Source organism: Chlorocebus sabaeus, chromosome 28, assembly GCF_047675955.1.
Source record: "Chlorocebus sabaeus isolate Y175 chromosome 28, mChlSab1.0.hap1, whole genome shotgun sequence".
In the NCBI taxonomy this organism is placed as follows: domain Eukaryota; kingdom Metazoa; phylum Chordata; class Mammalia; order Primates; family Cercopithecidae; genus Chlorocebus; species Chlorocebus sabaeus.
The window spans coordinates 2,877,340-2,890,200 of NC_132931.1; the positions used below are offsets into that span (position 1 = coordinate 2,877,340).

Sequence of the window (12,861 nt, forward strand, 5' to 3'; positions counted from 1 at the left end):
GGTGAAACTCCATCTGGACTAAAAATACAAAAAATTAGCCGGGCGTGGTGGCGGGCACCTGTAGTCCCAGCCACTCGGGAGGCTGAGGCAGGAGAATGGCCGGAATCCGGGGGGCGGAGCTTGCAGTGAGCCGAGATCGCGCCACTGCACTCCAGCCTGGGCGACAGAGCGAGACTCCATATCAAAAACAAAGGAAAAAAAAGTTGATTAACATATATGTTGTATGTTACATGTATTATACACTGCATTCTTACAATAAAGTAAGCTAGGGAGAATAAAAAAGCTATTATGAAAATCATAAAGAGGGCCGAGTGCGGTGGCTCCAGCCTGTAATCCCAGCACTTTGGGAGGCCGAGGCGGGCAGATCATGAGGTCAGGAGATCAAGACCATCCTGGCTAACACGGTGAAACCCCGTCTCTACTAAAAAAGACAAAAAACTAGCTGGGCGAGGTGGCGGGCGCCTGTAGTCCCAGCTACTCGGGAGGCTGAGGCAGAAGAATGGCATAAACCTGGGAGGTGGAGCTTGCAGTGAGCTGAGATCCAGCCACTGCACTCCAGCCTGGGCGACAGAGCAAGACTCTACCGTCTCAAAAAAAAAAAGAAAAAGAAAAAAAAGAAAATCATAAAGAGGAGGAAGTAAGTTAAATGGATCATCATAAAGGTCTTCATCCTCATGGTCTTCACCTTGAGTAGGTGGAGGAGGAGGAGGAGGAAGAGGAGGGGTTGGTCTTGCTGTCTCAGGAGTGGCAGATGCAAAAGGAAATCCACATACAAGTGGACCCACACAGTTCAAACTCATGTTTTTCAAGGCTCAATTCTAGTTGGAAATAATAGACTGTGTTACAGTCCATACTCTTGCTCATCAATATTTTGCCTCTCTTCAGCTGCAAAATATACTCCTCCCCTCCCCAGGGGAGATACCCCCAAAGTCCCATCCAGTTATAACACCAGACTCAAACTCTAGAATCTCATGATGCTCATCAAATCTGGATGTGGCTTTTCTTGGTCTGGAAGCATAAAAACTAAAAAGACAAATTACCCCTCACCCTCGCCTGGCACAAACACACACATGACATACGGTGGTGGACCGGGGTCAAGCCAACCACCAAAAACATTCCCATCTGGAAAGCAAAACAGGGGATACCCATAGCGGTCAAAAGCTCAGAGCAATTCTGAAATCCTGGCGGACAAAAACCTTGGGGTGAGGAGTTTTCCTTCAATTAGATGCTTCTGCTTCCTAGAAGTGACCCTGGATGACATTGTTCTCCCAGATTCCCAGGGAAGCTGTCCTTTTCCACTGTTCTTGTACGGATTCTGTGAGGGCATTGGGCAGTACACCCTTCCTGGGACCCGTGTAGCTTATCCTCATAATCACTTGGACCCATAGGTTGGGAAGCCCAAAGATCTTTTAAAGTTTGGAACAGTTATAGTGTCTTTTAATCCAAGAGTATTGGCCCTTGGCCAGTACAGCTCTCAAGGACTTAGTTATATTTTTATCTGGCTCCAATCAGTTTATGCTAATAAACACATCCACAATTATTTTTGAGACATACCTCTCTCTAAACTTAATAACAGGCTTCCTAGGAGAGTCACTTAACACATCCAGAGATTTTTTAAAGACGCATTGATTTGTTTTAATAGGGCTGTATTATTACTTACAGCATTTCTTTATTTTATCTCTTACTAGTTGGAGATGAGAAACAATTGTTCCTGGTGCAGCGCCTGTAATCTCAGCACTTCGGGGGCTGAAGTCAGAGTATTGCTTGAGGCCAAGAGTCTGAGACCAGCCTGGCCAACATGGTGAAACCCTGTCTCCACTAAAAATACAAAAATTAGCCAGGTGTGGTGTCACCCATCTATAATCCCAGTTTCTTGGGAGTCTGAGGTGGGCAACATAGCGAGACCCTGTCTCTACTAAAAATACAAAAATTAGCTGGGTGTGGTGGTGTGCGCCTGTAATCCCAGCTAGGTGGGAGTCTGAGGCAGGAGGATCACTTGAACCTGGGAGGTGGAGGTTGCAGTGAGCCAAGATTGCACCACTGCACTCCAGCCTGGGTGACAGAGCAAGACTCCATCTCAAATAATAATAATAATAATAATAATAATAATAATAATAATAGATTAAATAGCTGGACATGGTGGTGCATGTCTGTAGTCCTAACTACTCAGGAGCCTGAGGCAGGAGGATCACTTGAGCCCAGAAGTTTGAAGCTGCAGTGAGCTATGATCACACCACTGCAAATCAGCCTGGACCACAGAGCGACACCTTGTCTCTAAAAAAAAAAGAACTAGAAATAGAAAAGAAAATAGAAATAGAAAAGGGGGCTTTGAGAAATCTGGGGATAGGAAGATAACAGATCATTATGAGAAAAAAAGAAACAATTGCTTCTTTCAATGCTGCAACACCAGGAATTTCTGGGTTGTTTTTATTTTTGGTTTGCAAATCAACCAATTCTTTCCTGAGCTCATCTCTTTCTTGTAGTGCTCTGTTGGATGCAACTAATTTCAATTGTGAGTCATGGCATTCTGTTTCATAAACTTTTTACCTAAAGCCACAGAACTCGGATTCAATATCTACCTGTCATCCAAGGTATCACAGGCAACAGTTTTACCAAATGTTTGGCTATTGTGTAACAGGGATCTCTGTCTTTCCAGCCTCCGGTCACGGTTTTCTTATTTTTCACTGCCTGGCTCTGGAACCAGTACATTGTATTTTAGAATTTTGGTTATGGTAGCCTCTTGGTTTTATGTACCGATTTCTCTATTTTTGACATAGACCAACAATGGTCTAAGTTACGCTGCGGTAGCAAACAAGCCCCACATCTCAACGGCTCATAACAACACAGGGTATTCCTGACGTGAGCTGTCCATTGTGATTCAGCTGCAGGTGTTCCCCACTTTATCCTCATTCTGAGACCCAGCCCGAAGGAACAGCCCCTATCTGGGGTGTGCAATTCTCATAGCAGACGAAAACAACAAATGTTAGAACCACACAATGATTCATAAAGCTGTGAATTAGATGTGGTAGATGTGACTTCTCACATTGCATTGGCCAAGAAAGTGACACTACCAGCCAGGCACGGTGGCCCACGCCTGTAATCCCAGCACTTTGGGAGGCCGAGGCGGGTGGATCATCTGAGGTCAGGAGTTCGACACCAGTTTGGCCAACATGGCAAAACCCCATCTCTACTAAAAATACAAAAATTAGCTGGGTGTGGTGGTGCACACCTGTAATCCCAGCTACTCGGGAGGCTGAGGAAGGAGAATTGCTTGAACCTGGAAAGTAGAGGTTGCAGTGAGCCGAGATTGTGCCACTGGACTCCAGCCTGCAAGATGGGAGCGAGACTCCGTCTCGGAAAAAAAAAAAAAAGAAAGAAAGAAAGTGACACTACCAAACCTAATATAAATGGAGTGGAAGAGTACAGTCCTTTCTCGGGGAGCGGCAGGATGTAATCAAGAATTCTGCACCTCTCCTTCAGCAGCTTTTCTTCATGAACATGACTTTGAACTTGTGTTTTTATCTTGTTAGAACAAGATTCGTGGCGAGGCACAGTGGCTTACACCTGTAATCCCAGCACTTTCAGGGGGCCAAGACGGGAGGAGTACTTTAGGCTAGGAGTTTGAGACCAGCCTGGGAAACATAGCAAGACCTTGTCCCTACAAAAAAAATTATAAATATTAGATGGGCACAGTGGCTCATGCCTGTAATCCCAGCTACTTGGGAGGCTGAGGCAGGAGAATGGCTTCAGCCCAGGAGTTCAAGCCTGCAATGAGCTGTGATCATGCCACTGGACTCCAGCCTGGGTGACAGGGCAAGACTCTATCTCTAAATTTTTTTTTTAAAAAAAGATACATAATTAGGCCAGGCGTGGTGGCTCAGGCCTGTAATCCTAGCACTTTGGGAGGCCAAGGCGGCCAAATCACTTGAGGTCAGGAGTTCAAAACCAGCATGGCCAACATGGTGAAACCTCGTCTCTACTAAAAATACAAAAAAATTGGCTGGGTGTGGTGGCGGGTGCCAGTAATTCCAGCTACTAGGGAGGCTGAGGCAGGAGAATTGCTTGAACCCAGGAGGTGGAGGTTGCAGTGAGCCGAGATCTCGCCGCTGTACTCCTGCCTGGGCAACAAAGCAAGGTTCCATCTCAAAAAAAAAAAAAAAAAAAAGATACATACTTAAACCAATATGGGAATTGCCAGAGTATTGGTAAATTATAAAATTTTTAGAGACATACGCATTATATGAATGGTTTCACCATTCTAAAGTACACGAGATACGCAGGGTTGGCAGCAGATGGCTGGGTGAATAGGAAACCAGACTGGCGGGTGGCTTTTTTTTTCCTCCAAGAATCTAAAGTGAAGGGAATATGTTCCACTCTCTACCATCCCAATAAGTCCCTGCAAGTTCACGAGTATACTTGGAGCTGAACAGGATGGAAAACTGTTCGCCTGATATCCTGAAACGCTGAGACAAGCTCCTGCAGAGCAGCTGTGGGTCTTGCCTGTCATGGCCCAAGCCAACTTCCCATCTCCGCATGCTCTGACCACCTCACTACTCTTTATCTCCACAGTTTGACATGCAAAGGATAACTCTGGAAGAGTTGAAGCACATTCTCTATCATGCCTTCCGAGACCACCTAACGATGAAGGACATTGAGAACATCATCATCAACGAGGAAGAGAGCCTGAATGAGACCTCGGGGAACTGCCAAACGGAGTTCGAAGGAGGTAGGTGCCCCTGCTGCCGTCCCCTCCCCAGTCTGGGACAGACCAATGCACCACATTCTCTATATGAAAAATGTGTTTACACACAGGCTCCTGGGCTGAGGTGGCCTTGTACCAAAGCCAAAAATTCAGCACTGAGGTTAAAGATCTTTTTTGCTAAGATGTGGTGGGCTTCATTTTCTCCGCCTTTTTCCTCCAAATTCTACATTTTTTGCAGAATCTCCCCCGGCCCTGTCCTTTCTCTCAAGGCTCTCTGAGGTCTGTGTGTGAGTGGATGTGTGGTTTTGTGTCGTTTGCCTTTTCTTGGTGGTGGCTGTATGGGGCGGTGCGAAGAGCCTATGTTGGCTGTCCGGCAAACTTGGGTCGAGTCTGCTGTGTGAGCTCAGGCAAAGGATGGACCTTCTCTGTGTTTCCTCATCTATCAACATCAGGGTGATTACACCTACTTCGCAGAATTCTTAAGAATGGATGACCTCTATGTTCCCAAATGCACTGGCCAAAAAAAAAGAAAAGAAAAAAAAAAAGCAGCAGAGACCGAGTCCTCTCATGAACTTAACCAAGTAGTTACAGAAGAAATAAGGTTCTCTGGAGGCCAAAAAAGAGACCCTTGAAAGGTTATATATTTTTTTATTCATGAAAGCAAATTTAAAGAAAATAAAAGAGCCTACTGAATCTCCTAATCGGTAGAGAATTCCTGAGAAGCTAAAGGATTTAATCCTTCTTTTCAATTTTGAAAATCAGAGTAGCTTTAATAGCCCTGATGTATAGAAAAAATTTTTTAATTACATTAAAACATATAGCAGGCTATCAGCGACTTTTCTCTTCAATGCTGACATTTCTTAAGGAGGTCAAATTGTTTTTTCTTTTATTATTATTTTTTGAACATTTAAATAAGTCAGTATACATAGTTTGGAAGCTGTCACATAGATGCCAGAAGGATATATTTGGTTGCCTGGTCTTGTAGCTGTCTCCCTTAGAGCCAGTAAGGGCTATGGAGTGAGGCTAGTGTGCTTGGGGCTGAGCTGGTCCCAGGCACCAGAACTGTTCATGCAAACCCAGGCTCCCCTCAGTCCTGTCTTGGCTGAACTGCTGCATCATGGAGCCAGCATTAAATGCCATGACAGGAGGGAACAGGAGATGGCCTATACTCCAAGGTTGCAAGCAGTGGGAGAGAGGGAGTAGTGGAGACTGCTGCAAAGCAGAAAGTGATGATCTCTTCTGGAGTCACTCAAATTCAAACACTGCAAAAATGCCACGTGCATCAAACAAAACCCAGCTGTGGTCCTGAAGCTGCCTTGGTCTCCTTGCTGTGACGATGGGGTGATAGCATCAACGACTGTATTTGGAGTGGGAGTCACACCGATCTTCTAAGGGTAGGATGGGGTGGTCACAGCCAAGGCCATTTCCAGCAGGACATGCAGGGGTCTTGCGAGGGTTAGGAGGGATGAGGAGGGAAGAGATTGGGAACTGAAACGGGAAAACAGCAGTCCTGGCCTTCCCAATCCATCTCGCTCCAGGCTGACAGACGATGTGAGCCCCACACAATGAAAGTATGTGGGACTCAAGCCCTCTACTGCTAGTGAGCACTCTTGAGATGGGTGGAGAAGGGTATTTTTGGGTATCATCTCATTTTCCACAACAGCCTTTGTTGGTGGATCAGTGTTTTGTTCAGGGAAATGTCATAGATCTTAGTAATTTGGGAAAGGTCAGGCTATACTGGGAAATAATCTAAATTCTAAGTAAGGCCTTTTTATTTCTCAAAACCTTATACATTAATAAAATAAATGCCTGACAAAGGGGCTACAAACAGAAGCCTTGCTGGGTTTCCTTTAATGATTTGTCAATAGCTTATTTATAATTAATGTAATATGATTACTATATAATGAATGATCATTAATAGCAATTATAATATTTATCAATAATAATGCAATTATTAATAATTATGTCTATTAATAATGCTATTGATTGTTATAAAATAATTATTAATGTTTATTAATAATTATTACCATAATGGTTAATTAATAATGTTAAGCCACTTAGTGCAGTGCCTAGACTAATAATTATTACCATTATTAATTGCCATTAATAACTATTACCCCAGGTACTGCACTAAGTGGCTTAACATTGTTAATTAACCATTATGGTAATAATTATTACCATAATATTTAATAAACATAATAATAATTATGGTAATAATTATGGTATTATCTAACCATGGTTAGGTACCTAACCATCACCTAACCAATAACTATGGTAATATTTTTGTTCTGTTTAGTTTTGTTTGTTTTTGAGACAGAATCTTACCTGTCACCCAGGCTGGAGTGCAGCAGCACAATCTTGGCTCACTGCAACCTCTACTTTCTGGGTTCAAGCAATCTTCCTGCCCCAGCCTCCCGAGTAGATAGGACTACAGGCGCCCGCCACCACGCCCGGCTAATTTTTGTATTTTTAGTAGAGACAGATTTTCACCATGTTAGCCAGGATGGTCACAATCTCCTGACCTCATGATCCACCCGCCTCGGCCTCCCAAAATACTGGGATTACAGGCATGAGCCACCACGCTCAGACTAATTTTTGTATTTTTAGTAGAGACGGGGTTTCACCATGTTGGCCAGGCTGGTCTTGGACTCCTGACCTCAAGTGATTCCCCCTCCTCAGCCTCCCAAAGTGCTGGGATTATAGGCGTGAGCCTGTTAGTCCAGGTACTGCACTAAGTGGTTTAAAATTCATTATCTTATTTCATTTTAAAAAGCTGTTATTTTGTAATTTGCACATTGCATTCTTGTATGACCTCTGGGACCTTCATTACATAATCCCTTTTGCATATTTTTATCTCAGAGAAACTTCTTTAAAACGTTATGTCGGGGTTTTTTGTCCCCCAGACACAAGCTCATTGATTTGTGTTTAGTTTTAAGAATCAAGCATGATCAAAGTCATGGGTGAATATATTTAATGCTCACAGGCCTTTCCACACACAAGAAAGAGCCTCCCTGATTGCATTTTGGGCAGAGGTGTCTAGGAAGAGAATATTGAAGCCCTGAGGCTGTACCTGCTCAACATCCTAGGACTAGAGGAGTTTGTCTGAGACCCTGTGACTCGCCTGAGACCCTTCACTTCCATATTGCTCCCATATCCACAAACAGGGGCCTGTTGGCATTTTGAACCTTTCCCTTCTTCTATCAAGACCTGATTGCACAGTTGCATTACTTCCACCTCCTAAATCTCCCTCTCCTCTGCCCAGCCTTGAGCCCTTTGGGGCCTCCCCATCTCTCCCAAACTGTCAACTCCTCCCTATCCTCTTTTGCCCTTAGCCTAACCTGCATGCCTTATCCAGTTATGTCAACCATGCCCTTGCTGACATCTTGTTACAGGACCACCAGGTTCTTATGCCCACTGTTCAGTAATAGACCAATACACTGAGACAGCAGGGTTTGCAGCAGAGAAACAGTTTAGTGACAGTAGGGTAGCTGAGCAAGGAGACAGGAGGAACCCTCAAATCCATTCCTTGAGGAGTGTTGAGCTAAGGTTTTTAAGGGGATTGTGAAGGGCAAGAGACTGAAAAATTGGGATTGTTGATTTGATGAAACCATCAGGATGTGGAAACTGCATTCTTTGGTAAGTCAGCTCCCCATGGGGTCCTTCAGACCAGCTGACATCAGTAGTCTCATTGATATGCAGAACCTAAAGAATATCTCAAAGGGAAAACTTAATGTTCTATACTGTTCAAGTTGTTATCAATAGGACAAGTAAGGGTAACTATAGTGGCTCACGTCTGTAATCCCAGCCCTTTGGGAGGCCAAGGCGGATGGATAAACTGAGGTCAGGAGTTTGAGACCAGCCTGACCACTATGACGAAACCCCATCTCTACTGAAAATACAAAAATTAGCCGGGCGTGGTGGCATGTGCGTGAAATCCCAGCTACTCGGGAGGCTGAGACAGGAGAATTGCTTGAGCCCCAGAGGCGGAGGTTGCAATGAGCCAACATCACGCCATTGCACTCCAGCCTGGGCAACAAGAGTGAAAACTCTGTCTCAAAAAAGGGAAGAACTATAATCATGTGTGTGTAGTGTGTGCGCGCCTAGCTTTCTTTTTCATTAATTTTAATTTTTTAAGTTCTAGGGTACATGTGCAGGATGCGCAGTTTTGTTACATTTAAATATGTGCCATGGTGGTATGCAGCACCTATCAACCCATTACCTGGGCATTAAGCCAGCATGCGTTAGTTATTTTTCCTGATGCTCTCCTCCCCATCCCCCACTCCCAACATGTGTTCTCATTGTTCAGCTCCCACTTATGAGTGAGAACATTCAGTGTTTGGTTTTCTGTTCCTGTGTTAGTTTGCTGAGGATGATGGGTTCCAGCTCCATCCATGTCCCTGCAAGGACATGATCTCGTTCCTTGTTATGGTTGCATAGTATTCCATGGTGTATATGTACCGCATTTTCTTTATTCAATCTATCAGAAGATGGTGTGGCAATTCCTCAAAGACCTAGGACCAGAAATACCATTCAACCCAGAAATCCCATTACTAGGTATATTCCCAAAGGAATATAAATCATTACATTATTAAGAACTATAATCTTATAATAGGGTCGATGTGATTCTGGGGCAATAGGCAGCAAACGCCTATGAGGAAGCGAGCTTTAGCTGACCTCATGATCAACACTGAATGTGCGGCAATTTGGTTTATTTTTGTTTCTCTCCTGCCCTTCTTCCTTGATTAATTTCCTAAGGTTTATAGGGGCAGAACGGTTCAATCTCAGATCCCTGACTCACTCTGTCTGCTCCCTCCATCCCAAGTCTTGATCAATCTAGCACCTAACTATGAAGGGCCAAAGTGGTTTCCTTTATTTCTTCCAAGTGATGAAATTCTTTTGTCATTAAACTGAATCCTCCTTGCAACCCCACACGACCAATGAGAGGGAAAGGAATGGGCTGAGCCTCTTCCCTCTGCCCCAGAGCGCACCCACTCAGGTCTTCTCTACTCTTGCTAACCCACCCCTCATCCCTAGGAAGCTCTTTCGTGCTGCTCTCATTAGATCAAACAGGTAATCACACTAATTAGGAAGGTCTTTGCCATCAGAAGTTGGAAGAGCACATCTGCCTCTTCACCAGAAACTAGGAGATGGGCAAAGAAACAGACATTCTGTGGCAGAGATGGAATTTAAAGAATCCCACATCAGAGGGCTGGGAGCTCAGCAGAGCTGGAGATGGGATTGAGATCTGGAGCGTGGAAAAGGTTTCAAAATGCTGCTGCGGGCAGCACAAGGGACAAGGACTCGATTACAGATTAATGGGAGGACTTGAAAATGCCATCAGCATCCTTTTATTTTTTATTTTATTTATATATTTTTTTGATAGGGAGTTTCGCTCTTGTTGCCCCATGCAATGGCATGGTCTCGGCTCACTGCAACCTCTGCCTCCTGGGTTAAAGCGATTCTCCTGCTTCAGCCTTCTGAGTAGCTGGGATTACAGGCATGTGCCACCACATCCTGCTAATTTTTGTATTTTTAGTAGAGATGGGGTTTTGCCATGTTGGCCAGGCTGGTCTCGAACTCCTTACCTCAAGTGATCCTCCCACCTCAGCCTCCCAAAGTGCTGGGATTACAGAAATGTGCCACCACACCCAGCTAATTTTTGTATTTTTAGTAGAGATGGGGGTTTTTTCCATGTTGGCCAGGCTGGTCTCGAACTCCTGACATCAAGAGATCCTCCCACCCTGGCCTCCCAAAGTGCTGGAAATACAGGCATGAGCCACCGCACCCAGTCAGTTTGTTTGTTTGTTTGTTTGTTTGTTTGTTTGTTTGTTTGTTTTTGAGACGGAGTCTCGCTCTGTCACCCAGGCTGGAGTACAGTGGTGTGATCTCGGCTTACTGCAAGTTCCACCTCCTGGGTTCACGCCATTCTCCTGCCTCAGCCTCCCAAGTATCTGGGACTACAGGCGTCCGCCACCATGCCCGGCTAATTTTTTGTATTTTTAGTGGAGACGGGGTTTCACCGTGTTAGCCAGGATGGTCTCAATCTCCTGACCTTGTGATCCGCCCACCTCGGCCTCCCAAAGTGCTGGGATTGCAGGCTTGAGCCAACGCACCCGGCCTATTTATTTATTTATTTTAATAAAATAAAGAGAGTCCTGCTCTGTCACCCAGGCTGGAATGCAGTGGCACAACCACAGCTCACTAGAGCCTGGAATTCACAGGCTCACGCAATCGTCCTGCTTCAGCCTCCTGAGTAGCTGGGACTACAGTCATGTGCCACCATGCCAGGCTAATTTTTTTACTTTTGTAGAAACAGGGTCTTGCTGTGTCACCCAGCCTGTTCTTGAACTCATGGCTTCAAGTGATCATCCCACCTCAGCCTCCCAAAGGACTGACATTACAGGTGTGAGCCACTGTGGCTGGCCCATGTTATAGCAATGATTCTATTTTTCATTTGTCTGAATTTTGGGTCTGATAATTTTACTAAGGTAAATGGTCTTCATTAAGTCAGCAATATTGACTATTCCTTCTACAAGAATGGAAGAATAAAGAATAAAGAAAAAGATAAGACCCCAAAGATTGTGGCACTTTTGATGGGAAAGGTTTTAGTTTTGGTTTGATTTTGTTATCTTTACTTGTTTAATTTTTAGGTCAACACAAACAACACACACACACACACACACACACACACACAAATACACAGCCCCTCCAATAAGCCAGTCTGCCTTATCTTTGTGGTGTGAGAACCCTGCAGTCACACGGAAGCAACAACTTTTTCATTGTCTCCCAAGGAAGGGACAAGAAGAAATGGGATGAAACTCCAAGCTGGATAGTGGGCAAGCCTGACTGGGTGCAGTGATTCCTTCCTGTAATCCCAGCACTTTGGGAGGCTGAGGTGGGAGGATCACCTGTGGTCAGGAGTTCAAGGCCAGCCTGGCTAACATGGCAAAACCCTGTCTCTACTAAAATTACAAAAATTAGCTGGGTGTGGTGGCGGGTGCCTGTAATCCCAGCTACTCAGGAGGCGGAGGCAGGAGAATAGCTTGAACCCGGGAGGCAGATGTTGCAGTGAGCCGAGATCGTGCCACTGCACTCCCGCCTGGGCAACAGAGTAAGACTGTCAAAAAAAAAAAAGAAGGGAAGTCTTCCTGACCTCTCCAGAAAACCCTGTGTCAGCGGCTCACATTGCATATAGAACTAATTTTCCTAGAGCGCCAAAAGGAGTTCCCTACAGAAACCCTTTTGAAGGCAGGGAAGAGGCTAGAAAACCTTAGCTCAGGGGTCTGCCGTCGACCTTTCCATCAATCACACCTGGCTTCCAGATGGAAAATCACTCAAACTGAGTCAGGTGCTGACCACATTCCATCCGTGGTGCTGGGTGCTTTGTGCATATGAATTCATTTTGCCCCTCTGGATTCAGGAACTCTCTGGCATTACATACTATTAGAACTTCATATGTCCCCAGACTCGTGAGAATATTTGGTTAAAAGCATGACTTTCATGCACTCCCAGTCTCTCAGATATCTCTGAATCCCCTAATTACGATAAAATATGCTTGATATACTTTTTTCTTTCTCCCTTTCTTTCCTTCCTTCCTTCCTTCCTTCCTTTATTTTGAGACAGGGTCTTGCTCTGTCACCCAGGCTGGAGTGCAGTGGCGCGATCTCAGCTCACTGCAACCTCCATCTCCTGGGTTCAAGCAATTCTCCTGCCTCAGCCTCCTGAGTAGCTGGACTCACAGGCATGTGCCACCACGCCCAGCCAATTTCTGTGTTTTAGTACAGACAAGGTTTCACCATGTTGGCCAGGCTGGTCTCGAACTCCTGACCTCAAGTGATTTCCCATCCTTGGCCTCCCAAATTGCTGAGATGACAGGCGTGAGCCCCCGTGCCCAGCTTGATATACTTTTGTGTTACTTGTCAATCTTTGTGTCTTAATTTTTTGGAAAAATTACCATAGCCTGGCAACATAGCAAGACCTCTTCCTTACAAAAAGAAAAATTTTTTAATTAGCCAGGCATGGTGGCGCATGCCTGTAGCCTCAGCTATTCGGGAGGATGAGGTGGAGGGATCACCTGAGCTCAGGGGTTCGAGGCTGCAGTGAGCTATGATTGCACCAATGCACTTCAGCCTGGGCAGCAGAGCAAGACCCCAACTCTG

The 12,861-nt window shown here is 45.0% G+C and overlaps 1 protein-coding gene across 12 annotated transcripts in view; it reads left to right on the plus strand.

Annotated features, from left to right (window-relative positions):
* The window catches only part of CALN1 (calneuron 1), a 732,697-nt gene that overhangs the window by 696,298 nt on the left and 23,538 nt on the right, over positions 1–12,861 (plus strand). For all 12 annotated transcript variants that reach the window (XM_008018287.3, XM_008018289.3, XM_008018290.3 and 9 more), the window contains one exon: positions 4,570–4,726. In XM_008018287.3, the coding sequence (XP_008016478.1) occupies positions 4,570–4,726 (157 nt within the window). The remainder of the gene's footprint in view (positions 1–4,569; positions 4,727–12,861) is intronic.